At 45.4% G+C, this 26172-nt stretch overlaps 1 protein-coding gene across 2 annotated transcripts in view; it reads right to left on the bottom strand.

The window, feature by feature from the left end:
• The window catches only part of RBM20 (RNA binding motif protein 20), a 512103-nt gene that overhangs the window by 137058 nt on the left and 348873 nt on the right, over positions 1–26172 (bottom strand). For both annotated transcript variants that reach the window (XM_086922775.1, XM_086922776.1), the window contains exon 2: positions 147–1338. In XM_086922775.1, coding sequence (XP_086778901.1) covers positions 147–1338 — 1192 coding nt within the window. The remainder of the gene's footprint in view (positions 1–146; positions 1339–26172) is intronic.

Below are 26172 nucleotides of genomic sequence, written 5' to 3'. Positions count from 1 at the left end.
CATTTATTTTCGCTAAATGCAACATAAACTCCACAGTAGCACTAACATTCAGCGGCTATCTATGCAAAGTGCACCAATCTGCTTTCTTTGGTATATTTAGACTAAGATATACATGCCTTATGACTTTAAATGAATCCATCACTTACCTTTAGATTGAAGACCTTCTTATCGCAGATGGTGCAGACATGAGGGAGGTGCAGGGGTGGTATCCCGTGGAAGTCGTTTAACTCATGAGGCTGTAGATGCCTGCGCTGCGCCATGGATCCTGGCTGGTTTGGATCCTGCTTTTGCATCCCTTGGGAATTGCTGAAGCCCTGCTTGTTGTTGTTGAACTGATTGAAAGGTGATGGGCTGTATTTGGTGTCTGATGTTGGCTCTTCCGGGTTGTACAAATCATTCCTCACTTCATATGGCTGGCTTGTTGGTGGCCACATGACAGAGCTGTGATCCGGCTTGTTTTGGCCCGAGAAGTTGAGTGCATTGTCCCACTGGTTGGTTGCTGCGGTACCATGTAGCGTTGAAGCTGGGTGTTGCTTCTGGCTCCCGTGCTGATGCGCATTCATGCCCGATTCACTGGTGAAGCCTGAAGAATGCACCACGGCTGCATTCTGCCCATGGGAATTGGACAGATAGAAGTCCTTTTGAAACCCAGGATGACCGTCAGCTTTAGGTTGTCCAGACATCACATAGTGGCCTTCAGCAGTCGCTCCTGCGACAGAGCCTGAGTGGGAAATGTTATTCATGAAGTCGCACTGGTGGTCTGTGTCCACTATATACACTGGTGCGCCAGGTAGGTTGGGCTTGTAGTCATAGAAACCCCCCACAGGAGGCATGGGTCCAGGCTTATGCAAACCCATCACTACCGCCTGCTGGTTGGGAGCAGGAGGCATGGCATTCCCAAAAGAGTGTACTCCGACAGAGGTCTGGCTGTTCGCCATGCTTCCAACCTGCCCCATGCTCGCTGCGGCTATTGGAGCCATCCCCGCACTCGGAGGAGGGAAGGGTATTCCGCCTGACGCGAACCGAGGGTTGGGCAGCCCGGGTCCAAGCTGGTGCGCTCCGCTGTGCCCATGTGGCGGGCTGATCATGGCCGCGTTCCGCAAGGGATTAAAGAGAGGCTGAGACATGGCCACTTTGGAGAGAACTTGATTCAGGACGGTGGCAGCTGCTGTGTTGCTATTGACTGCGTTCTGAGCCAATTTTAGCCTGTGCAGCGTAAGCTGTGCTTGTAACTGAGCGAGCTGCACGCTGGCCGGGGAAGGCAGCAGCGGGTTCGACGTCCCTCCGCCTAAATGGGTGCTGACAGCGAACGGGTTGGCCTCCAGAAACTTGGCAGCGCTGCAATGAAACAGAAGCGTGCTTAATTAACACAATGCTGAACACCTGGATGCTAAACACTTCAAGCAAAAGCCTCAACTTCATCTACTGCAATTTAAGCCCTCACATACACGACCCCACTTGCATCACTCACTTCAGGATATTTTGCATTAAGACAGCTGTTTCAGATAGATTTTTAGATTCACAAAGCAAGACAAACCTCGCCCGAGAGTACCTACCCGCCATTTTACAACGTCTTCAATGTCGCACTTTAATCTGCACCATGTTTTTCAGCAATATGTGATTGTTTAGGGGAAACCTTATGGCAGTCTCCTTCCTCCCACGCATTCCCTCGCCCGGCTGCTCTTGGGAACAGATGGAGATGCCTTGAAATGTGCAGCCAGCTGCCCCCCTTTTGAGGTCCTATTACATGAATTTTGCACTGATGCAAAAATGGTGCAATGGTCTCGGTGAAGGAATGTGTACAGGAGGAAGGCCCCAAGTTCAAATTTAATGAAAGATGCTGTTTGCCGGGCAGCAACACAGTGTCACACAAAAACTGTTTTTTTGCACAATAACGTTGTGACTAGTTGTAGCCACGAGTTTTGCATTTTTACCCTTTAGCACATCACAGGGCTACGTATGCTCAAGCAGTGACTCCAGCGTGTAACTGCACTAAGTTGTGGAAAGATGTCTGGGCCGCCCCAAGGACCACATCTCAAGTTCCTACAGGATACACCGACTATGAGCCACTTCCTGGGTGGGCACACTCAGCGGGCATCCCAATGGCTTGTTTGTCCTTGTGCCCACATCTGTAATACAGCATCACAGGTACAAGGCATCCTCTCGTGTAGATAGGTCTGTGGACTCAGGCATTTGGGGGTATGCTCCCTTGACACTGCACTGGAGCTGACGGTGTACCTGCATCATCTATACTGCAAAGGGGTCATGCAAACATCCGCTGGCCCTTTCTGTAATATCAAAATGCTCTAGGGCCTAAAAAACAGGCATGAATACCTGCTTCTGCTTTGGACCACTTTATGCAATAAAACCCCAGAAGAACATCAAGCCCTGATAACTCTCCATTCCATAATGGGTCTACATGTGTGTTTCTGCGCCGGCCATCCTAGAATCTCAAACACTCCTCATGTACGGAAATGGCTCTATTCGCCATGGCACTTAAGCAGGAATACTGGAATCCAAACATGGATTTTCATTATGAAATCACTAGGCCTGCAGCTACATCTTCTCCAACTCCACAAAGCGCATCATATTGTGTCAATGCCCCTGGAAAACCAGCAACCTACCACTGTCTGAGATTTTGGCGAATCACTGGGAACTTGTTTCTGTTTTTGACAGACCCTCAGACTAAGCCACAAGGCTCTGAAGAAAGTATCAGAAGGATTCTCAGCATTCAAAAAAAGGACAGAGTGAGCAGAGGTGAGGCGATGCCTCAGTTTGAGACTCTAATGCTGTCTGTGTATATGGATTGCAGGTTGGGGAGCTAGGCTGGGAGAGGGTAGTCGAGGGTATCTTTGGGAGAGACAGTGCGATTAGAAAAACAGCATTTCACAGTAAATGCCTGGAAAGGCAACATACGAAACTGTAGCCTATGCACAAATGCAGGTATCCCAGGCAGACATTTATTCACCATTAAGCTGTGCTTGTCAATAATGTTTTTTGTAATGTGTTGTATTCTGAGCATTTTCTCCAAAGTGGTCATAGAAGAAGCTGAAGGATACGGTTCTGCTTCCAAGGTTCATGTGGTAAAGGCACAATGACGTATGGTCTTGTTGGTGAGCTCACTTGCAGGGAGGTGGAAGGGCTGCTGGCTTAGCATGATGTACGGGAATGAGTGAGTGAGGGTGAGCTCCTGGGGCCTCATTTATGAAAAGTGACGCTTCGCTGCATGAAAACAGCGATGCGTCACTTTTCACTGCGCACTCCTTGCGACACCAATGATGCGTCATATTTAATGTATGACGCATCATGTCGCAAGGAGTTACAGATACGTCAGTATTGACGTATTTCTGACGTATCTGTAAGCGCAAAAGTGACGCATTGCTGGAGTGTGTCACAAAAGTGACGCAACTCCAGCAATGCGTCCTTTCACATGGGGAAAGCCCCATGTGAAAGGGCTTGCGTCAGTCTTACGCCTGCTGTGAGGCAGGCGCAAGATTTTGACGCAACAGCGTCCTAAAAGTGACGCAGTGAAATCTCATAGATTTCACTGCGTCACTATTACGAGGCTTTTTGCGGGGGAACGCCCCCTCTGCATACATTATACCTGACGCAGGTATAATGTGGCGCAGGGGTTTAAAAAGTGACGCATCTACCTAGATGCGTCACTTTTTAAATATGGCGCAACAAGGCGCATGTTTTATGCCACCGATGCGTCACAAAAAGTGACGCATCAGCAGCGCAAAACTGACGCAAGGCCTCATAAATGAGACCCCTGATGTTTAGAGTTACATATTATGAGAAAACTATCTCGAGATGAGCAAGTATATAGCACCTACTGTTTAGTTCTGTAGATGTCCGAGAGTTCGAAGATGTTGCATTTGGAAAAGTCATTGCACTGGGACCAAGGGCCTTATGTTTGTACAAAGCATTCATAAAAGTGGTCGCAATTTGCGCACCGACTTTTCGCAAATTAAGGGCCAAATGTACAAACTGGCAAATAGCGCCTCGCAAATTGCATCGCATTTGGGAGGCGCTATTTGGCATGTACAACAGTGTGTTTAACACTGTTTGCAATTCCCAATAGGGGTTGCAAATTGTGAGGCTCATGAATATTAATGAGCCTCTCGCAATTTGCGAGCCCATTTGGAATGACAGGCTCTCCCAAGGATGTTGGCCTGCTGGGCTCAGCAGACCACCATGTCTGGGACTGCTTTTAAATAAAGCAGCTTTTTTAAAAAAATGCAGCCCGTTTTCCTTAAAGGAAAACAGAATGCATTTAAAAAACAAAAAATGAAACGTTTTAGTTTCATTTTTTAAGGGCAGGCAGTGGTCCCTGAGACCACTGCCTGCCCTTAAAAAATCGTATTGCATGCATTTGCAAAGGGGAAGGGGCCCCCTAGGGACCCCTTCCCATTTGCAAATGCATTACCACCTACTTGAAGTAGGAGGTAATTTGCGAGTGTTTTGCAACCACAATTGCGGTCGTAGAACATTGGTACATAGCTTTGCGGTCACTATTAGGAAGGGAATGCCCCTTCCTAATAACTAGTCGCAAAACAGTATTTTGCGAGTTGCAATTTATTTGCGAGTCGCAAAATACTGTTTGTACATGGGCCCATACTTTTTAGCGTGCGCAAACGGGTCTAAGACACATTTGCGCATGCTAAAAAGATTCGTACATCTGGCCCTAATTGTTTTTTGCACACCAACATATGTTCAAACATGTTGGTTAGCAAAATTCTGGTTTGTTAGGGGTCGAAATTTGACCTACCTCATTGCTATGAAGAAGGTCGTAAATTGCAACCCATTATGAATCACTGCCATCACAGGGGTGGTGGCCTGCTGGGGCAGCAGACCACCATGCCTGTGCCTTATTTTAAATAATTACAACAAGGGGTGGTGAGGGACAGAGTCTCTGAATAAAACAGAAAGCTCTCACCCTGTCAATAGATCAGGGCTAGATCCAACACCGTTTTTTAGCTCACTGCACCATCCCAGTTTCAGAACCTGACTGTATGCAAATTAGTCTGTTCCTGTCCCAGTGCATGATGGGAACAGGGCAAACCAAACTACAAAAGCCAATTCTTACACTGGGAAGGAAACAAGCTCCCGGGGACCGGTTTCTGGCATTACAGCCGTCTTCGGCCCGGTTTGCTTGAATCCTGATGGTGCAATGAGCAAGGGTCTCACATCTGAGAATACCCTTCCACGCTTAGGGTGGACAAAAATAATTACAACAAGGGGTGGTGAGGGACAGAGTCTCTGAATAAAACAGAAAGCTCTCACCCTGTCAATAGATCAGGGCTAGATCCAACACCGTTTTTTAGCTCACTGCACCATCCCAGTTTCAGAACCTGACTGTATGCAAATTAGTCTGTTCCTGTCCCAGTGCATGATGGGAACAGGGCAAACCAAACTACAAAAGCCAATTCTTACACTGGGAAGGAAACAAGCTCCCGGGGACCGGTTTCTGGCATTACAGCCGTCTTCGGCCCGGTTTGCTTGAATCCTGATGGTGCAATGAGCAAGGGTCTCACATCTGAGAATACCCTTCCACGCTTAGGGTGGACAAAAATAATTACAACAAGGGGTGGTGAGGGACAGAGTCTCTGAATAAAACAGAAAGCTCTCACCCTGTCAATAGATCAGGGCTAGATCCAACACCGTTTTTTAGCTCACTGCACCATCCCAGTTTCAGAACCTGACTGTATGCAAATTAGTCTGTTCCTGTCCCAGTGCATGATGGGAACAGGGCAAACCAAACTACAAAAGCCAATTCTTACACTGGGAAGGAAACAAGCTCCCGGGGACCGGTTTCTGGCATTACAGCCGTCTTCGGCCCGGTTTGCTTGAATCCTGATGGTGCAATGAGCAAGGGTCTCACATCTGAGAATACCCTTCCACGCTTAGGGTGGACAAAAATAATTACAACAAGGGGTGGTGAGGGACAGAGTCTCTGAATAAAACAGAAAGCTCTCACCCTGTCAATAGATCAGGGCTAGATCCAACACCGTTTTTTAGCTCACTGCACCATCCCAGTTTCAGAACCTGACTGTATGCAAATTAGTCTGTTCCTGTCCCAGTGCATGATGGGAACAGGGCAAACCAAACTACAAAAGCCAATTCTTACACTGGGAAGGAAACAAGCTCCCGGGGACCGGTTTCTGGCATTACAGCCGTCTTCGGCCCGGTTTGCTTGAATCCTGATGGTGCAATGAGCAAGGGTCTCACATCTGAGAATACCCTTCCACGCTTAGGGTGGACAAAAATAATTACAACAAGGGGTGGTGAGGGACAGAGTCTCTGAATAAAACAGAAAGCTCTCACCCTGTCAATAGATCAGGGCTAGATCCAACACCGTTTTTTAGCTCACTGCACCATCCCAGTTTCAGAACCTGACTGTATGCAAATTAGTCTGTTCCTGTCCCAGTGCATGATGGGAACAGGGCAAACCAAACTACAAAAGCCAATTCTTACACTGGGAAGGAAACAAGCTCCCGGGGACCGGTTTCTGGCATTACAGCCGTCTTCGGCCCGGTTTGCTTGAATCCTGATGGTGCAATGAGCAAGGGTCTCACATCTGAGAATACCCTTCCACGCTTAGGGTGGACAAAAATAATTACAACAAGGGGTGGTGAGGGACAGAGTCTCTGAATAAAACAGAAAGCTCTCACCCTGTCAATAGATCAGGGCTAGATCCAACACCGTTTTTTAGCTCACTGCACCATCCCAGTTTCAGAACCTGACTGTATGCAAATTAGTCTGTTCCTGTCCCAGTGCATGATGGGAACAGGGCAAACCAAACTACAAAAGCCAATTCTTACACTGGGAAGGAAACAAGCTCCCGGGGACCGGTTTCTGGCATTACAGCCGTCTTCGGCCCGGTTTGCTTGAATCCTGATGGTGCAATGAGCAAGGGTCTCACATCTGAGAATACCCTTCCACGCTTAGGGTGGACAAAAATAATTACAACAAGGGGTGGTGAGGGACAGAGTCTCTGAATAAAACAGAAAGCTCTCACCCTGTCAATAGATCAGGGCTAGATCCAACACCGTTTTTTAGCTCACTGCACCATCCCAGTTTCAGAACCTGACTGTATGCAAATTAGTCTGTTCCTGTCCCAGTGCATGATGGGAACAGGGCAAACCAAACTACAAAAGCCAATTCTTACACTGGGAAGGAAACAAGCTCCCGGGGACCGGTTTCTGGCATTACAGCCGTCTTCGGCCCGGTTTGCTTGAATCCTGATGGTGCAATGAGCAAGGGTCTCACATCTGAGAATACCCTTCCACGCTTAGGGTGGACAAAAATAATTACAACAAGGGGTGGTGAGGGACAGAGTCTCTGAATAAAACAGAAAGCTCTCACCCTGTCAATAGATCAGGGCTAGATCCAACACCGTTTTTTAGCTCACTGCACCATCCCAGTTTCAGAACCTGACTGTATGCAAATTAGTCTGTTCCTGTCCCAGTGCATGATGGGAACAGGGCAAACCAAACTACAAAAGCCAATTCTTACACTGGGAAGGAAACAAGCTCCCGGGGACCGGTTTCTGGCATTACAGCCGTCTTCGGCCCGGTTTGCTTGAATCCTGATGGTGCAATGAGCAAGGGTCTCACATCTGAGAATACCCTTCCACGCTTAGGGTGGACAAAAATAATTACAACAAGGGGTGGTGAGGGACAGAGTCTCTGAATAAAACAGAAAGCTCTCACCCTGTCAATAGATCAGGGCTAGATCCAACACCGTTTTTTAGCTCACTGCACCATCCCAGTTTCAGAACCTGACTGTATGCAAATTAGTCTGTTCCTGTCCCAGTGCATGATGGGAACAGGGCAAACCAAACTACAAAAGCCAATTCTTACACTGGGAAGGAAACAAGCTCCCGGGGACCGGTTTCTGGCATTACAGCCGTCTTCGGCCCGGTTTGCTTGAATCCTGATGGTGCAATGAGCAAGGGTCTCACATCTGAGAATACCCTTCCACGCTTAGGGTGGACAAAAATAATTACAACAAGGGGTGGTGAGGGACAGAGTCTCTGAATAAAACAGAAAGCTCTCACCCTGTCAATAGATCAGGGCTAGATCCAACACCGTTTTTTAGCTCACTGCACCATCCCAGTTTCAGAACCTGACTGTATGCAAATTAGTCTGTTCCTGTCCCAGTGCATGATGGGAACAGGGCAAACCAAACTACAAAAGCCAATTCTTACACTGGGAAGGAAACAAGCTCCCGGGGACCGGTTTCTGGCATTACAGCCGTCTTCGGCCCGGTTTGCTTGAATCCTGATGGTGCAATGAGCAAGGGTCTCACATCTGAGAATACCCTTCCACGCTTAGGGTGGACAAAAATAATTGCAACAAGGGGTGGTGAGGGACAGAGTCTCTGAATAAAACAGAAAGCTCTCACCCTGTCAATAGATCAGGGCTAGATCCAACACCGTTTTTTAGCTCACTGCACCATCCCAGTTTCAGAACCTGACTGTATGCAAATTAGTCTGTTCCTGTCCCAGTGCATGATGGGAACAGGGCAAACCAAACTACAAAAGCCAATTCTTACACTGGGAAGGAAACAAGCTCCCGGGGACCGGTTTCTGGCATTACAGCCGTCTTCGGCCCGGTTTGCTTGAATCCTGATGGTGCAATGAGCAAGGGTCTCACATCTGAGAATACCCTTCCACGCTTAGGGTGGACAAAAATAATTACAACAAGGGGTGGTGAGGGACAGAGTCTCTGAATAAAACAGAAAGCTCTCACCCTGTCAATAGATCAGGGCTAGATCCAACACCGTTTTTTAGCTCACTGCACCATCCCAGTTTCAGAACCTGACTGTATGCAAATTAGTCTGTTCCTGTCCCAGTGCATGATGGGAACAGGGCAAACCAAACTACAAAAGCCAATTCTTACACTGGGAAGGAAACAAGCTCCCGGGGACCGGTTTCTGGCATTACAGCCGTCTTCGGCCCGGTTTGCTTGAATCCTGATGGTGCAATGAGCAAGGGTCTCACATCTGAGAATACCCTTCCACGCTTAGGGTGGACAAAAATAATTACAACAAGGGGTGGTGAGGGACAGAGTCTCTGAATAAAACAGAAAGCTCTCACCCTGTCAATAGATCAGGGCTAGATCCAACACCGTTTTTTAGCTCACTGCACCATTCCAGTTTCAGAACCTGACTGTATGCAAATTAGTCTGTTCCTGTCCCAGTGCATGATGGGAACAGGGCAAACCAAACTACAAAAGCCAATTCTTACACTGGGAAGGAAACAAGCTCCGGGCCGAAGAGGCTGAAATGCCAGAAACCGGTCCCCGGTAGCTTGTCTCCTTTCTGGTAAAGAATTGGCTTGGTAGTTTAGTCTGCCCTGTTCCCATGATGCACTGGGCCAGGGACAGACTGATTTGCATATAGCCAGGTTCTGAGCTGGGATGGGGCAGTGAGATAAATAACGGTGATGGATCAAGCCCTGATCCTTGGACTGGGTAAGAGTGGTCTGCTCAATTCAGACACTCTGTTCATCACCACCCCCTTTTGTAAATCGATTTTGGCCACTATAGGTGTGGCAGGGTATACTCAGACATGAGTCCCTTTCTCACTGCTCCATCAGGATTCAAGCAAGCCGGGCCGAAGAGGCTGAAATGCCAGAAACCGGTCCCCGGTAGCTTGTCTCCTTTCTGGTAAAGAATTGGCTTGGTAGTTTAGTCTGCCCTGTTCCCATGATGCACTGGGCCAGGGACAGACTGATTTGCATATAGCCAGGTTCTGAGCTGGGATGGGGCAGTGAGATAAATAACGGTGATGGATCAAGCCCTGATCCTTGGACTGGGTAAGAGTGGTCTGCTCAATTCAGACACTCTGTTCATCACCACCCCCTTTTGTAAATCGATTTTGGCCACTATAGGTGTGGCAGGGTATACTCAGACATGAGTCCCTTTCTCACTGCTCCATCAGGATTCAAGCAAGCCGGGCCGAAGAGGCTGAAATGCCAGAAACCGGTCCCCGGTAGCTTGTCTCCTTTCTGGTAAAGAATTGGCTTGGTAGTTTAGTCTGCCCTGTTCCCATGATGCACTGGGCCAGGGACAGACTGATTTGCATATAGCCAGGTTCTGAGCTGGGATGGGGCAGTGAGATAAATAACGGTGATGGATCAAGCCCTGATCCTTGGACTGGGTAAGAGTGGTCTGCTCAATTCAGACACTCTGTTCATCACCACCCCCTTTTGTAAATCGATTTTGGCCACTATAGGTGTGGCAGGGTATACTCAGACATGAGTCCCTTTCTCACTGCTCCATCAGGATTCAAGCAAGCCGGGCCGAAGAGGCTGAAATGCCAGAAACCGGTCCCCGGTAGCTTGTCTCCTTTCTGGTAAAGAATTGGCTTGGTAGTTTAGTCTGCCCTGTTCCCATGATGCACTGGGCCAGGGACAGACTGATTTGCATATAGCCAGGTTCTGAGCTGGGATGGGGCAGTGAGATAAATAACGGTGATGGATCAAGCCCTGATCCTTGGACTGGGTAAGAGTGGTCTGCTCAATTCAGACACTCTGTTCATCACCACCCCCTTTTGTAAATCGATTTTGGCCACTATAGGTGTGGCAGGGTATACTCAGACATGAGTCCCTTTCTCACTGCTCCATCAGGATTCAAGCAAGCCGGGCCGAAGAGGCTGAAATGCCAGAAACCGGTCCCCGGTAGCTTGTCTCCTTTCTGGTAAAGAATTGGCTTGGTAGTTTAGTCTGCCCTGTTCCCATGATGCACTGGGCCAGGGACAGACTGATTTGCATATAGCCAGGTTCTGAGCTGGGATGGGGCAGTGAGATAAATAACGGTGATGGATCAAGCCCTGATCCTTGGACTGGGTAAGAGTGGTCTGCTCAATTCAGACACTCTGTTCATCACCACCCCCTTTTGTAAATTTATTTTAAATAAGGCAATCTTTTTTTAACGCAGCCTAGGCGCCTTAAAAGAAACTGGGCTGCGTTTAAAAAATGACAAAGAAAAGTTTCTAAAACCTTATTTACGAATAAGCAGTGGTCCCAAGGTCCACTGTTACTCCTAAAAAATGTTTTTTACAACATTGGCAAAGAGGAAGGGGATCTCTTCACAACTGCAAGTGGGTTACCACCTCCTTAAGGTACTGGCAACCTATCAATGATTTGTGATCTCTAATTTGCAATTCTGTATGTGTCAGCAAACCTGTTTCGCGATTCCGTAACAAGTTACTGAGTTACATTTAGGTTTTGAACGTACCCAAATGCTATTGACACATATGAAAAGGATCCTTTAATAATAAGCTTTTAAATAAAGTTATGATAATGTAAGGTGTGAAGTAGTTAAGCTGCTTCGGTTGATGGGGAGGAAAAGGACATGATTTCTTTCTGAGAGGCGTCAGGAAAGGTGTGGCAGGGAAGGGTGAATAGTAAGAGAGGGGTAGTTTGGGCATACAGGGAAGAGATGGAGAACCTGATGATTTGAACCTTTGAGCTGAAGAAGTAAGGAAGTTTGTCTGGACAATCTAGTTGTGCACAGGGGAGTGAGGAATACGTGCAGAGCTAGGGATAGGTTCCCAGGGCGGACGTAAACTTAGAAAATGAGCTATGGTCAAGCAAGACCACAAAGGAAACAATACACGTTTGCTTTCTTACTTCCATGGCAACTTTTCCTCAGAGAGCAAGGTATTTTTTTAAATTTCATGAGCAGATATGAAATTGATCAACATTCTCATGATTTGCATAGTTGTTAACACCATATGTCACTGCACTAATGCTGTAATTTTTAAAATTGCCTGTAACTTGAAGGACCTTTTTGGCACAGTAAAGAGTTTAAACCACTCTTCAGGGGTCTTCCAAGCTCTTTATTCCATCAAACTGTGGGTCTGTGTGTTGTTGTCAATACGTGAAGTGGCGAAGAGAAGTTGCCACTTGAGAAGAATTATTTCAAGTGATTGACACTTGTAAGTAGCTCAAGGACACGCTTACATGGAAGGCGAATGTTTTGAAATAGACTTGGGGATCATGTTTCCACAGAGGTCAGTGACGTTATGACCCTGAGGTTATATATGTCAGGCAATGCCAGAGAATTTTTCACGTCCGCTTTGTCACGGCTGTGCCCATAAAGACCACCTTGTTTCATACTGGCATCCCTAGTGGGTAGGTTATCCTCTGAATGGTCATCCTGCTTCTTACTGGTTACTCCGCGTGATACTGGTCTAGCGACTCCTACTGTTCATTCTAGTTTGTGTTGGTCGCCGTACCATATTCTTGCCACACTGCTTCAAGCAGGTAGTTTTGCCATTCTGGTAATTCTGCCTTATTGGTGACCTCACCTCCTGCAGTGACCCTGGTTCATACTAGTCTCCTTGACTCATAGCGCTTTACTCACCCTACCGGCATTCGGCAAGCACTCTGCCAGTGGCATAGAGTAAAATGATGGGGCGACCTTGTACAATGTACAGGGGGTTCCTGGGTCTCCCATATCTTACAGATATTCATTGACCCTAGGCGGAATGAGGTCCCTTTGAAGGGTTTGGGAGCCCCTGAAGGGTTGCCCCCGCGCTGCATGGGCTGCAGGGTCCCGTGCTTCGCCCATGCATTCTGCTCATATTTGTTAGTCATGGCTAGCTAGGTAGCCTCATATATTTCAAGTTGTAGTTCCTTCACTGATAAATATTTTCTTTGAGGTTTTTTTTTATAAAAACGCAGACTTACTCTTTGAAAAACCAGGCCTCATCTCTATGTGTAAAAGCAAAATGAAAAAGAAAAGATTATGGGTGACATTGTTTCAAAAAGGCAGCAGTAACATGTACATGATAGACGTTTCTATATGGAGGACCAATGTGTCAATGTTGTTAATGTTTCTGTAAAACTATTTAAACTATCCTAGAATATGTTAACCTATAGAAGTCTGTGGGTTGTGCGCGGGGCTCTGAGCTCTGACAATTATTGCCACATGAGCGGGGGAGGAGACGAGGGGTGGATTCTATATGGATGCTGACCTTTCGTTCTTGAAGTAAACCATATGACTGCAGAGCCGGGTGCTAAGTACAGACACGTCACATCTTATTTAACGCCTGCATTGAGAGAGATAGTGACCGAGCAGGGACCACGTGAAAAGGTCTGGAAACACGACCAGAACCCAAGGATTCCAACAACCAAATCTAACTGTTTACATCTTAGAGAGAAAGGGTTCCCCCAGTTTTATTCAACAATTCTTCCTAAAAATAGAATACATGCTCGTTGGTTATTTTAAGAGATTAAATCTTACTGTAGCACTGACATAGAACAGGTACTAGGAGGAATATTTATATTTATAGGATATGACTCTTAGGTGTTCTGACGCACAGGAGGATAAGAGACATCAGCTCTGAGTGATCGAATGGAAGGACACTCCTCCCAAACACGTTTACAGATTATAACATTACGTCAAGAACATTTGACAAGGAAAGGGGATAACTTGAGTTAGTCCTTACTTAAAACAAATGAATCAAAATATTGTAATTGTTTAAAAAAAACTGATAATGCTCCATCAATTTATCAATAGAGAAAATGTCTGTGATGCGTTTTAATAGGATAATGGAGCATGATGAATGTAAACATGATGCGTTATCCTGCTATAGAAAGCATCAATCATCTTAAAGTACTATCTTAAAGCTTTATAATCACAGCGCAGTCAGTGTTTAAAGCGAGTGAATTGATCATACAGGGAAAGGCACACACGAATCATCCCCAAAAATGAGTACATTTAGGAGAAAGAACTATACCTGATCTAACAGTGCCATCAGGAACCCACTCATGCTCTCGAATAACCAATACATTCACACCTTCTATTGGCACTTCTGCCACTGATCTATCTACCACTCCTAAGCTCTACACCTTCTCTCTGTTCCTCTCAACGGGTCCTCCTCACTTACTCCACTGATACCAACTCTCTGCCCACACTTTATCTGCGTTTACAGTCCCTTCCCACTCACTCACAATAACTCAAGGTTTGTGGGGGTGACCTCTAAGGTCTTCCTACAGCCTGGCAACCTTTGTGTGGCCTGAGCAGCACCAGGGAGTGCAGGGCTTAGATCAAAGACATGGACACCGAAAAGGATATAAAGGGGACCTGGAGCAGGGCAGCAGGCAGAAGTGAGCTGCTGTGTCCACAGGAAATCTCAGCAACATCCAAACCAATGATACAGCTGCCCACTCTTACCACTGACACTACTGCCCAATTCCATCCCTGCCCACTCACCTCAGGGACAAACCCCACAGGCACAAGGGATGACAGAACAGTGGCCCTTCCAGGAAGCCACAGCACCCCCCCCCCCCTCCCCATTCCAGACCAGGCTTCCCAGTGTTCATTTGGCCTGGTCCACACCACCTCACAGCCAACACCTCCCTGGAAACCTTGGAGCTCAGTGGCACAACTCGTCCCCACAGTGAATAAACTGATGTTCAATTGAAAAGCACCAACATGTGGAGATATGCACCCATGTCTAAATTAGGTGCATGTCTAAATCATGCATACTTTAGGTACTATGAGGCAATACCAAATTCACCATTTGGCTCCATATAGTTTTTAAAACATAAGTTTTTACTGTTCCTCACACTTCACCCCAGCATTTCCATAAGCACTACTCAACACACAGGACTTTTGGTGGGGCTTGAATATAATTGTTTAATTGGTTTAGTGACACAGAAAAAGCTGCCAAAAATGTCGATACCACACTAGCATGTTAAGGGCAACATTTATTGGGAATTCAAAGAATTAAGGTTTTAGGTCTACAGAAACGTTCACGTGGTCCATGGCAAAGAATGTGCTCTTCCCCCATCTAGTCTGTACTTGCTTCTGAACATAAAGATTATCAGAAATAGCATGCCAGAGCAAAGTTAAAATATAAGTAACTAACTACCCAGTATACAAACAATTTTGCAGTTCCAATCTTTCTAATTCACAACCTGCAAAAGAGTGTTTTGAAATGTACATAACCCCTTCTGCAAATCGTAATAGCCTCGCAAATGGGGTTTCGTGGTTTATAACAACTGGCAATTAGAAGTGAAGTTAAGTTTAGTTTGCAGATTTAAATTGCGCTGCTTATCATCCATGAGGGTATCCAGGCACTGTCCATGGGCATGAGGAGATTAAGGGGCCTTGCCTTATGTACAAGGCAGCATTACGCCACTTAACATGGCTTAACGCTGCCTTGTACATAAGGTACCCTTTCACGCTGTGTTTAGCGTGAAAGGGGGGTGCAGTGGGTGTTGTGGTGGGCGTTCCACTGCAACACCTGTTGTATTCGACGCTGCCCCCTATGTACAAGGGTGGCGTACATAGGAGGCAGCGCCAAAATTAAGACCAGGGAAATCCTGGTCTTAATTTGTCGAAACGAGGAGAAATGCATTAATTCTCCTAATTTTGGCTTTTTCCATGTGTGCTGCCTTGTGCAGTACACATGGAAAAAGCAAAATGCCATGTTTTGTTTATGTACAGGGAGGTACCCGTTCCTGTACATACACAAACCTTTTTTAAAAATGCCATTTTGTAACTTTTTGTAACTTTCATGGATCCTGTATGAAGCAGCACACATGAAAGTTACAAAATGACATTTTAGGATTGTTTATGTGCAGGAAGGGACACCTTCCTATACATAACCAATCCTCCCCTGCACACAGACACCCTTGCACTCTGGTGCAAGGGTGCCTGAGTACTTAGCGCATCGCAGGGGGAAACGCAAGGCTGCACCACATTCTTGTAAATATGGTGCAGCCTTGCATTTGCAAAATGGCGGAGCGTGTTGTTAAGCCCAGGAGGCTAACGACACGCTCCGCCCCTTCATTGGCATGGCAGGTCCATCCTCTCCTATTTATAATTCACAATGGTATGTATTGCAACAGTGGCGAATCAAGGTGGGGCAGCACAAGTTTTGGGGGCGGCGGCTGGAGGAATCATCAACACCCCCCCACGAACCCCCCCCCCCCCCCCCCCCCCCCCCGCGCCCCCCTGGTCTTCCATTTGCTCTGCTCGCAAACGCAGATGCCGCCATTAGGCATAAGGCCTAGCTACGTGATTGGTTTGCAACCATGACTGCGGTCACAAACCATCAACCATATACTAACACTTCAGAGGATAAGTATCTAATACGATACGCTTCAGGAACAGTGTCAGGTGGCTTTGTGGGCAACGGAGACGACACGAGGGGGGCAACAAATGTAAATCATTTTTTAATAACCAGCGCCTGTTCCTTTAAAGTACACAGGCTGCATCAAGAAACTTCGCATTTTGGAATACAAATGCAGGGATGGAGGTCTGTTGTCCCCTGCAAGCCACTATGCCCACATTTGCGGCCAATCTCTAGGTGATTACAAATTGCAACCTGCCTACTTAATATTCATTATGGCCGATTGTTTTTCCTGTCACCTGCAAACGTATAATTTGCAATACGACTATTAACACATAGGTCGCCCCACAAACGGCATACCCACTCACAAACCAGCTAATGTGCAAATTGCCCATCTCAGCGTTGTGACAGAGGGGAGCAGATCAGTCTCCTAAATGTACTACTTCTGCACTTAGCAAACTACATATTTCTGAACGCAAACAATGTTTGTAAATCTTAGCACAAACATTTTTGCTTAAAACACTTCCACAGATATTTTTTGGCAAATTAGAAATGTCCAATGTATTCACCATGCTTGGAGGGTGATTATTTGTGGTTCCTAAAACACTTTAAACTCCGCACGTTATTTTTAAACTGTTCACATTTTTGGAAACTGTAAAGAATAGCTTAAATCTGCACCGACCTAATTGTGTGCTGACTCCCACATGGTTAAAATATTTTGCTCCTGTGACCGTCCAGCTTTCACTCCAGACTCCCTGAACAGCAGAATGACTCCCTCGGACCTGAGACTCCTCCCACTGCTAATATTAATGTTATGACAGCGTCTGGTTCCAGAGTTGCATTTCTGTGCACATCGAATGCAACAGACCTCTGTTGTGCTTTTTTAAGTGTAGACGGTTGTATTGAACTCTTCTGGCCCAGGTCCACGGCTGTGAGCTTTGTGAATGCCTTCCACGTGAGCTTTGTAGTTGTTCAGATGTCTGTCGTGGTGAAGGATCTGTGCGGTGGATTAGCAGAAAGATGTCTGCTATGAGAGCGATGAGAAGTCTAAATTGGATCCATTAGCCATACAGACAACAGCAGACACATAAACAGGAAGTGCTACGTGCTTCCAAATTAAGCCTGCTGTTGAAAACCACAGCCTGATCGCCTAAGATATGATGTTTTTGTAACCTAACAGCATTTGTGGTGAAATCAAATATTTTGTGTATCTATTTTCTTTTGATTTAAGTAATTACGTATGCAAACTCTTGTACAACTTTATAAGAGTTACAATAGTTGTATGTCAGAATATCGAGTACAAAAATATTGTCCTACTAAAATAGTGAATCCACAATGTCGACTTCCACTGTACCAAGTTAAGTGTATGTATAAGGTGTTATAAAACATAAAAAGCATGTCACCACCTAAAAATGGCATTCACAAGCTAGCAATACAAATGTAAAGTGTAGATTTACTATTGTTAATGCACATCAACATATCACGACGATATATATATCTTCAAGGTACATTAAAGTGAAGTGAAGCATAGTATATTAACTATATGTACTTTCCTTCACAATGTTGTGGTAGTTAATTTTCTGGCTACAAAATATTTGAAGGAAAAATGTAAAACACAGTATTCAGGTAGAACACCATTATGTCAGATAATAAAAGTAATGTATGTACTAAAAATAGTTCAGTAAAATGTAATCTATTCATGAAGTTATTTACTGTTAAGCAAAAAGAAATAGATTCTAAACCTAATCTTACTTTTTATTGTGGTCGCACTACAGCCAGATCCAGCTGTCGTCGGGAGATAACATGGTATACCATACTCCACAGAGCCAATCCTTTCTCAAGATTGGATGGTGTTTGTCTCAGTCTCAGTTGCCATGCTTCCATTAGTTGCATTCCTCCATTTCTGTGTTTGATCCATCCACAGGAGAGTTTGGTTATGCCATGAGTCTATTTATCATTCTTCCGTCTACAAACGCAGCTTTGTAAACTGGTCCATGTTTAAAACACCAGTTTCCTGCCTTTCAGTGCCACCTAGTTGTCACAAAAAAAACCTTACATACTACGATAAATAAGCATTGGAAATGCCAAATGTTCTAGTTTGTATGTAACGGTAAGAGAGACGTATTGGACTTTGCCAATGCTTGTACTTGTTCTCTGACACTGGGAAAATGAAGCTTTTTCCCTACACAGCAGTACTCTATTCTTTCAAGTTTGTCAGTGCTAACAAGTAAGCCAAATACTAGGATGAGCACTGAACAATAGAAAGGGGAAGAAAGTAAAGAACCACAAGGTGAAAAAGAAACAGAAGCAAGATGCCTTAATCAAGCCCATCATAAAATCAGTTGCATTTTTGCCAAGAATGGAGAAGAAAGGTTACTGGAAGCCCTTGCGAGGTGAAGATGGAGAAGCATTGTTCGTATTTCGTGTAGCACATTCTGAGATGCCTCACTCAGCGCATGGCTTAGTGCCTGTGCAGCCGAAATCACCCCATTGTCTCCACTGGCTGTCCAGGGGGACGTTCCGTGAGCTATCTAGAGTACATGGCAAGAATGGTGGCGACAGGATCGAGAAAAAACAGTGCTGAGCGAAAGATGTCAAACCTAGGTATTTTCTTCGCATGTCAAGGAAACTCAATCATTTCCAAAATGTGGGCATGGTCAAACATTACAATATGCTCTTCTCAAGATGGAGGTCTATCCATAGGATGCTGTCTGAGTGTCCCAGTCCAAGGTGAAATAAGGTATTTTTTCTGTGTTTTCAGTACCGGTTAGAACCACCTAAATGTGAAGGATGTATCACCAACCCCTTTCTTCACTTATTTATCATCTTGTTTTCCGTTCCCTTGCTTGCAAATTTGTCCCACGTTTTTTGCAACTGAAACTTTCAGTTGGATTCTACTTCTTGAATTTAGCCTGACTCTTTACTCCTTTGTATTTTTGAAGGGTCGTTTGGTGCTTTGCAATTTTTTTCAGTGCTAATCTTCAAACAAGATTCATAAGACGTCCATATAGGTGTTTTCCCTTTGTGGGCTTTTCCTTCTGTTTGTGATCCTTTATTGAAATACTTGACCTTTCAGAGATACTATTATGTGCCAGTTGAAACTAAGGTTTTTCAAAAGAAATGCCCTTTTCTTCTGGTTTAAGAAAATGGAACCATAAAAACACATATAAAATCCCCCGAAGACCAAAACTTTCAAATTGTTAGGTCTCGCCTAGCAATGCAGCGCATGCGCTGATCACCTTGGCAAGATCTATTGTCGTCGATTTCTCTGCAGAAGGGGGACAGGAGATGTGCATGCGTACGGACAGGAGATGTGCACTCCGTACACGTGCACATCTCCTGTCCCCACCCTCTACTCGCGCCTTGTCAGCATGTAGTCTACGGAGGGAGGTACCGTGTGCCTTGCGCCCACACCACGTGCTAGCTGCGGACACTTCCCTGTCCCTCCTCCTTCGCTTAAAGCTCCGTGTCTTAGCAGGAGCCTCGCTCCCCTTTCTCACGGGTTTCCCTCTGTTCACCGACTCTGTCTGAAACTTCAACAACAGGTGCCCCCTCTCACTGCCCGGTTCATCTGGAGAGGCGATTACACAAGGAGTGCTACTGCCTGTGACTGTGTGCATGAGTGGGCGTATCTGGGCGTACATGTGCTTGCACATGAGTTCTAGGGTATATGTGTGGATGCTTGCATGCATGCGTATACTTATTTCTTAGCCTGCTGTGTTTATTTGTGTTGTGTTTGTGCCTCTTTTTGCACACCACGTGTTCTGATAGTTCGCATGTTTATGTGCATTTGTGTGGCTGTGTTTAGGTCTCGCGCCTGGGATGCATATGGCGAAGCCATATGCCATCGCGCAAGCGCGATACTATTGTTGCCGGGTCTGCTTCCCAGGAGACAGGAGATGTCACGCGCACGCTCTGGACAGCGATCGGCGCCGGCCGCGCGCGCATGTTTCCCAATCTCCTGTCTCTCTGGGAAGCACACAAGCAAGCCCAGCAAGCCCCGCCAAGGCACCACGAGTGAACGCAGTAAGAGTTGTGCAGCCCGCGCTGCAGCTGGTAACATTATTTAGTTTCTATCCAATAACGTCGTAGTTCTGCCCTGTTATTAAATACATTCATTTAATTTTGTTTTCCGCTGTGAACGTATGTGAGGAAATAAGATTAGTGCTGGATGTTAAGTACCAGCCTGAGTACATTTGCAATATCTTTGTAATTTAATTATGTTTTACCCCCCATATATTGCCAGGCACTCAAAACGTCACAAGATCATTTTGTGTGTCTCAAAGAACGGGTTGTGATGGCATTTCCTCCTCCAGCAAGAGTAATTGAATCCCTTTGTGTTTTTTTTTTTCAATTTGGAGTCATGTGTATAGCATGCATCTTTAGTATACTGACTACACACTGCTTCAGAATTGTTTCCTGTGTGCAAATATTGGAAATATATATATATTTATATATATATATTTTTAGCCCACAGTTTGTATGAAATAATTCATCGAAGTGACTAGTTGCACTTCTGTGGGTTAAATCTTTGTTGGAACCGTCATTCGTGGGGAAGTGGGTGGTTGCCGGGCTCGCGCGTGTGTTGATGACAGGCCCGCAAGAAGCACTAGGCCTCCTCTTGGCTGAGGCCTAGTTGAATCTGGTTACTGGATTAGAGGTGCCTGCCCGTCCGTGTCACTTTCAGTTACCAGGTTACTGGTTCGGAGGAGCATTTCACCCAGTGCTCCCAGATCCAGGCCCCTCTCTGCAACACATTCATGTAGAAACAGGAGCCCTGCCAAAAACATAAGCACAAGAAGACCGACTCGCTAATTTTCTAAAGTCGGTGTCTACTTAACTTCTGAAGCTAGGAGCGTTACAAGACTTAGTCATACTTATGCGTATATACATAAGTGAATCGGGCCTAGTATTAAGAAACGGACAGCACAGACCCTCTTCCACTGCCCTGGAACGCCAATTTATTTTATACAAACTTGGTTTCATTTAGTAAAAAACAAAAGCCTGTGTTGTGGGAATGCGTGAGCCGTAGTACCATTATTCCACCCCCACTTGTCTGCCTCGTAGGTAGCTTTCCATGTTATCTGTTCACACTTTAAATAACATCTACATTTTCCAAAAACAAGAAAGAGGCTTGCTGTCCTAAGTTGTTTATAGTCAACACACTCGGTATGCAGATCGAAGCAGGAATGCACATTGCTGTACAGAATTGTCTTATATAATTCTAAATTATTTACGGTGTATGTAAAGCGCTGCCTCGGAGCGCTTTGGAGGTAGGGTCCAGACAAGATAAAGAGGGGTGTCAAGTTAAATTGAATTGACTTGCATGAACTGACGTTGAGTTAAACCCTTTGTGTGTGTGTTTTTTTATTATGTTTGGGGTGCTCTCTAATAAAAAGCTGATAAACCGGTTCATTCCTGCCGTGATCCGCGGATGGCTTTATCACCTTATCGGTGTTTTCTAAATACCAAGCATGTTGTACAGGCAATACTACTCATTAATACGTGATATACATCGACACATAGACTCATTTGTGACTGGAGGTATGAGGAGACATATTTGTGTGGAACCTGTGTATGTGGTGAGGTAGAACGCAACAGGCACTTTGTTTTAATTTGGTGAGTTGTGTAAGGTGGCGACTCAGGGCGAAAGGGTCAAACTTGTTTCAACCATGGTCCCCGAGCAAAAGGAATGGTTTGTGATTTAGGAATTTTCTTCTCTTTTTTACCGGTGAAATAGGGCAACGCAAGCAGGATAGGTGAGAATTTAGCATGTGGGAAAAGTGTATACATTTATATTAAAAAATGGTCTTTGACGTATTAGTTGCACGATTTTATGATGTCTGCTATCCTCAGTAAACCTACACACCAACCAGATTTCTCTGCTCCTGTTTCCTTCAGACCTCCTTTGGTGGGTTGGCTGGTAGGCTCACATGAGGACAATTTACTTTTGAGTTTATTTTGTATTTTTATTTGTAGTGCAGGCCACATTTTCACGACAGGGCGCTCTGCACAGATGCAGATATATCGTGTACAAACGAAGAACAAAATATCAGGGAGCAAAATCTTTCAACAGAAGGACATCAGGTTTCTACTTAGAGTTCTCCTGACCGAGGCGGCCTTGGGGGTGTATAGACTTTAATAAGAGGTCAGAAATGTAACCCAAACACGATCTCAGCAGAGATGAACGCTGCATTGAATACTTTGATGGGACTATTTAAGTACGGCGTAGTAAGCAGTCGTGTGCTGAACTGTGGGGCCCTCTGTAATGTAGGCCTCAACTGCACATCAGGAGTGCATGGGCCCTGGGCCCTATGCATTCAATCAGCATTGCAGCCTTCCGATTTCAGTGCAAATTCGAGTATATGAGCCGTGCAGTGCTCTAGGTCTGTGAGGGTGTCTGTTAGCAACAGCTAACCACTCATAAACAATGTTTATATACCAATTGTAAATTAACAAAAAAGTTATGCAAAGCATTGTCAGAGACAATGCCAGTAACTCAAAATTTAATGCTGCGAGACCTATTGCATTGCAAATGCTTGTTTTATTGATGTATTTGCGGACAATCTATGTGTGGTTTATCTGTAACTTCATTGTTTATATGTAGTTGTTTGTGTTTTATGGCTCTGTGTCTGCACATTTTTATAATGGATTGTATGTTTATGTGCTTTTGTGTATATTTCTGCATTTTTGGATACTTGCGTGAGTAGGTACATATTTTTGTGTGGTTGTTTGTATTTTGTGCCTCTGTGCTTGCGTATTAAGTGTAATGCTACTTTATATGTAGGTGCGCGTGTGTAGTTTTGTGCTACTTTCTCTGTGTGTATTTGCAGGCATGGGTGCCCATTGCGGTGCCTGCTGTTTTTACATATGGCTGTTTGTGTTTATTTGCGCATTGTTATGCTAATTTGTTTGTTCATGAGCATATGTGTGCTTGCATGGATTTTTATGTGTGTGTATTTGCGTGCGTGCACATGCATGTGTTTATTTGAATGCCTGTTGTGTTTGTATGCCGTTGTACGTGTTTGTGCAACCTATTTGCGAGTCAAGTGTTTGTGCGGTGTGTTTTGTGCGTATGTCAGATTAGTGTGGAGCTCTAAGTAACTCGTCTTCAACATTTCAAATTATCAAGCGTTCATTGGTTTCAGGAGATCATAAAATTGTATTGAACTATAGGTGCAGTAAAAAGGTGTTACATAAGGGTCCGGCCCTGCGACTGAGGATTCCTTTAGAGCTGATGAAAGTGCTTGCTCACATGTGTCACGCGCAGCGGTTCCCCATCTTTCTGTTGATATTAAGTTTTTACTGGGGCACACGTTGCGAGGCGTGCCCGCACGTGCAGTGCCATTCATTTTCCGCATGACGCAACACGCTCGGCGTGGGGAGGGGCTTTGACGGCTGCTCGCCTGCAGACTTGTTCAAAGCACTCCCGCATTTGTAGAGGCCCCCACTTCTGTGGGCCCCAGTCCCTGGTCCACCCTGTCAGGCGCGAGTGAAGACCTGTGTCAGATGAAGTGGTAGCTGGCCCTTTGGCTCAGTGACCTGCATTGATTGGGTCTGGCAATTCCTTTGTGGAACTTTCAGCTGATCACCTACAAACGGTTTCTGCAGCATCCAGTTGCTTTTAAATGGACTACTGGAAATATCAAGAAATTATACGAAAAAAGTCTAGTTACATATTGTTATTATATTTTGGTGTCAGTTATTTTTGTCAAATCTTGTGTGTTGGATCTGTTTATATTTTGTACTTGCCATTTACATCTCCCTTGGTTACTTTAAAGTTGGAACCTATATGCCTCACGTGGGTTTAGATAAAAACCATACGTATAGTCCGATACCTGAAGCCCTCATGCCTCAATTTGGACCATGTAGAACTACTTGCCCCTACACAAGTGAGATGTCCATAGGGGTACACTGTTCCACCTCGCCCCCTGGCGGATCCCAGCCATCCGTACCAGATGGATAATAGCAAAGCATTACTTCCACTCTCCTGAAATATTGTTGGAGGGATATAATACTGGACCCATTCTCAAAGGCATGCAGGAGTAGGTAAAACACACTTCTGTAGTACTCTTTTACTAACTCTTATATGTATTTCTGAATTGACGCCAAAACTTCTACACAAGCAATAGTCAGGAGATATTAATGCACAATTAGTCCAAATGGAAAGGGCAATGTGCCTGTTGTAATGTAGCTTGTGTTGTGCATCCTCCCTATGCTTACCCCTGCTCCACTGCTTGGCCCTTGATGATGTCATTGGAATGTTGGGAGGGTTGAACAGTAAGGAGATGTCAGTTGGTATGAGGGGCTGAGCAGTGGAACTGCTCCTGGTGGGGTCTGTTTCCTGTAACTACATAACATCTTATTCTAAGGATCTTAAGTGAACAATAAAGCTATGTTCCTGGTTACATCTATGGACTACAGATCTTTCATTATTTTAACACTGGCGACGAGGATGTAGGCGTCACTAGGATTGGTGTCACCCAGTGCGGGTAACTCATGGTGTCACCCCCTCACGACTTACCCCATGAATCCATGATCAACCTCCTCGAGGAGATGAATTAATCTGTGCAGTACCCACGGAGGGGGTCCTTCATCTTCTTCTGCCATCATTTTGAGTTACAACACAGGCCTTGTCATATCTCCTGACTAATCCCCCCCACCTCCCACTCCCACCCACCCTCAGCCTTAAAATTTGCTAATCACTGTAGCTTTCATGGCTTGTTCAGCTCTCCACACCATCCCCTTTCCTTCACAGTTACAAGATGACATCTTCTGAATCCTACCCCAGCATCTTACAGGTCCGTCCAGGGTAAGCATTGTGAAAATACTAGCCTGATTTTTCAATACTCTCCTTATGTAACTCTGGAAATACAGGGACATTGCTTCAGGCACGTGTTTTTTGTATTTTACCAAAGGTATTTTTAACATTTGAATAAAACATAACCTAATAGGACGTCCATATAATGTTGATTGGTGCTGTTTTTGGTGTCGCATTTTAAATATAATTTTGGCACATTCGAGACTGATAAAATGAAATGTAATGTAATTTTGGGAAACAAATACAAGTGTTGCCAGGTGATGCGCACTTCAGTCAACGTGCCATATGCAAGTAACTACTGTACCTTTACTCTAGCCCACATTCCCAGTAGCCAGACAAAAATTAACACAAATGGAAACTGGGTTAGCATTACAACTGACGGTAAATTGCAATGCAGTCTGCGAGAGGACAGTACACCCACAAGAAGCAAATGTCTTCTTTAAGGGCAAATGAACACGTTCACCCTTCAACTCCTTAACACAACAAAACAATCTTGAAGGGGGGGGGGGTGGTGGCGAGGGGGCTGCCTCCTTATTTGGTATCCACAGAAGCGGGAGCAGCTAACAGATGGACATGGGTAAAACGATTTTTTGCACAGATGTGGAAGAAGCGCCATTCAGTGCGGTAACTCATTGTGTCTCCCCCTCACGGCACCAATTAGCTGTTTGAGTTTTTAGCGCAAACCGGAAATCCGTTTTTGTGAACACACTTCTGATGGTGTCTGAATCTGGATTCCCACAGGATGGCAAGTTACTTTTCCTAAAAGCACCTCAGCTGCCCAGCGTTGCAAAACATTTCAGTAAACTTGAGCCTCAACATGATTTGCTGGGATTCAAATCGTGTGAATTAACAATGCGCAGTGAAGAGGAAGCCCTTTTTGGGGTGAACTTCATTGCACGCCCACCCCTCGATCTATGACTGAAGGTCTGCAGCGTGGTGGTTTCCAAACAGGTCTGAATCAAGCCAGAGAGTCCAAGGTCATGAGCTAGGGGTGATATAGGAAGAGGTGTGGTGCGCCCTAGCAGTTACATAACAGGAACCTCGCATGGTTTTAAACCATGACTCGCTTTGCTTCCCTCAAGCCCCCTTTCTCGCCTTTCCCCTATTTTTTGTTGGCTATTCTATGACACTCTCTGACTTTCCCTTGTTGTCTCTCTCTCACTCTCAATCTCTCTCGCGCGCGCTCTCTAGCTTACTCTCCTCCTTCTGTGTCACTCTCACTTTCCCTTGCATGCGTCCTCTGTTGCAAATGC

The sequence above is a fragment of the Lissotriton vulgaris genome, chromosome 5, assembly GCF_964263255.1.
Source record: "Lissotriton vulgaris chromosome 5, aLisVul1.2, whole genome shotgun sequence".
NCBI classification, from domain to species: domain Eukaryota; kingdom Metazoa; phylum Chordata; class Amphibia; order Caudata; family Salamandridae; genus Lissotriton; species Lissotriton vulgaris.
The sequence above is the reverse complement of the archived record's forward strand: the minus strand, read 5'-3'. Positions and strand labels throughout refer to the sequence as shown.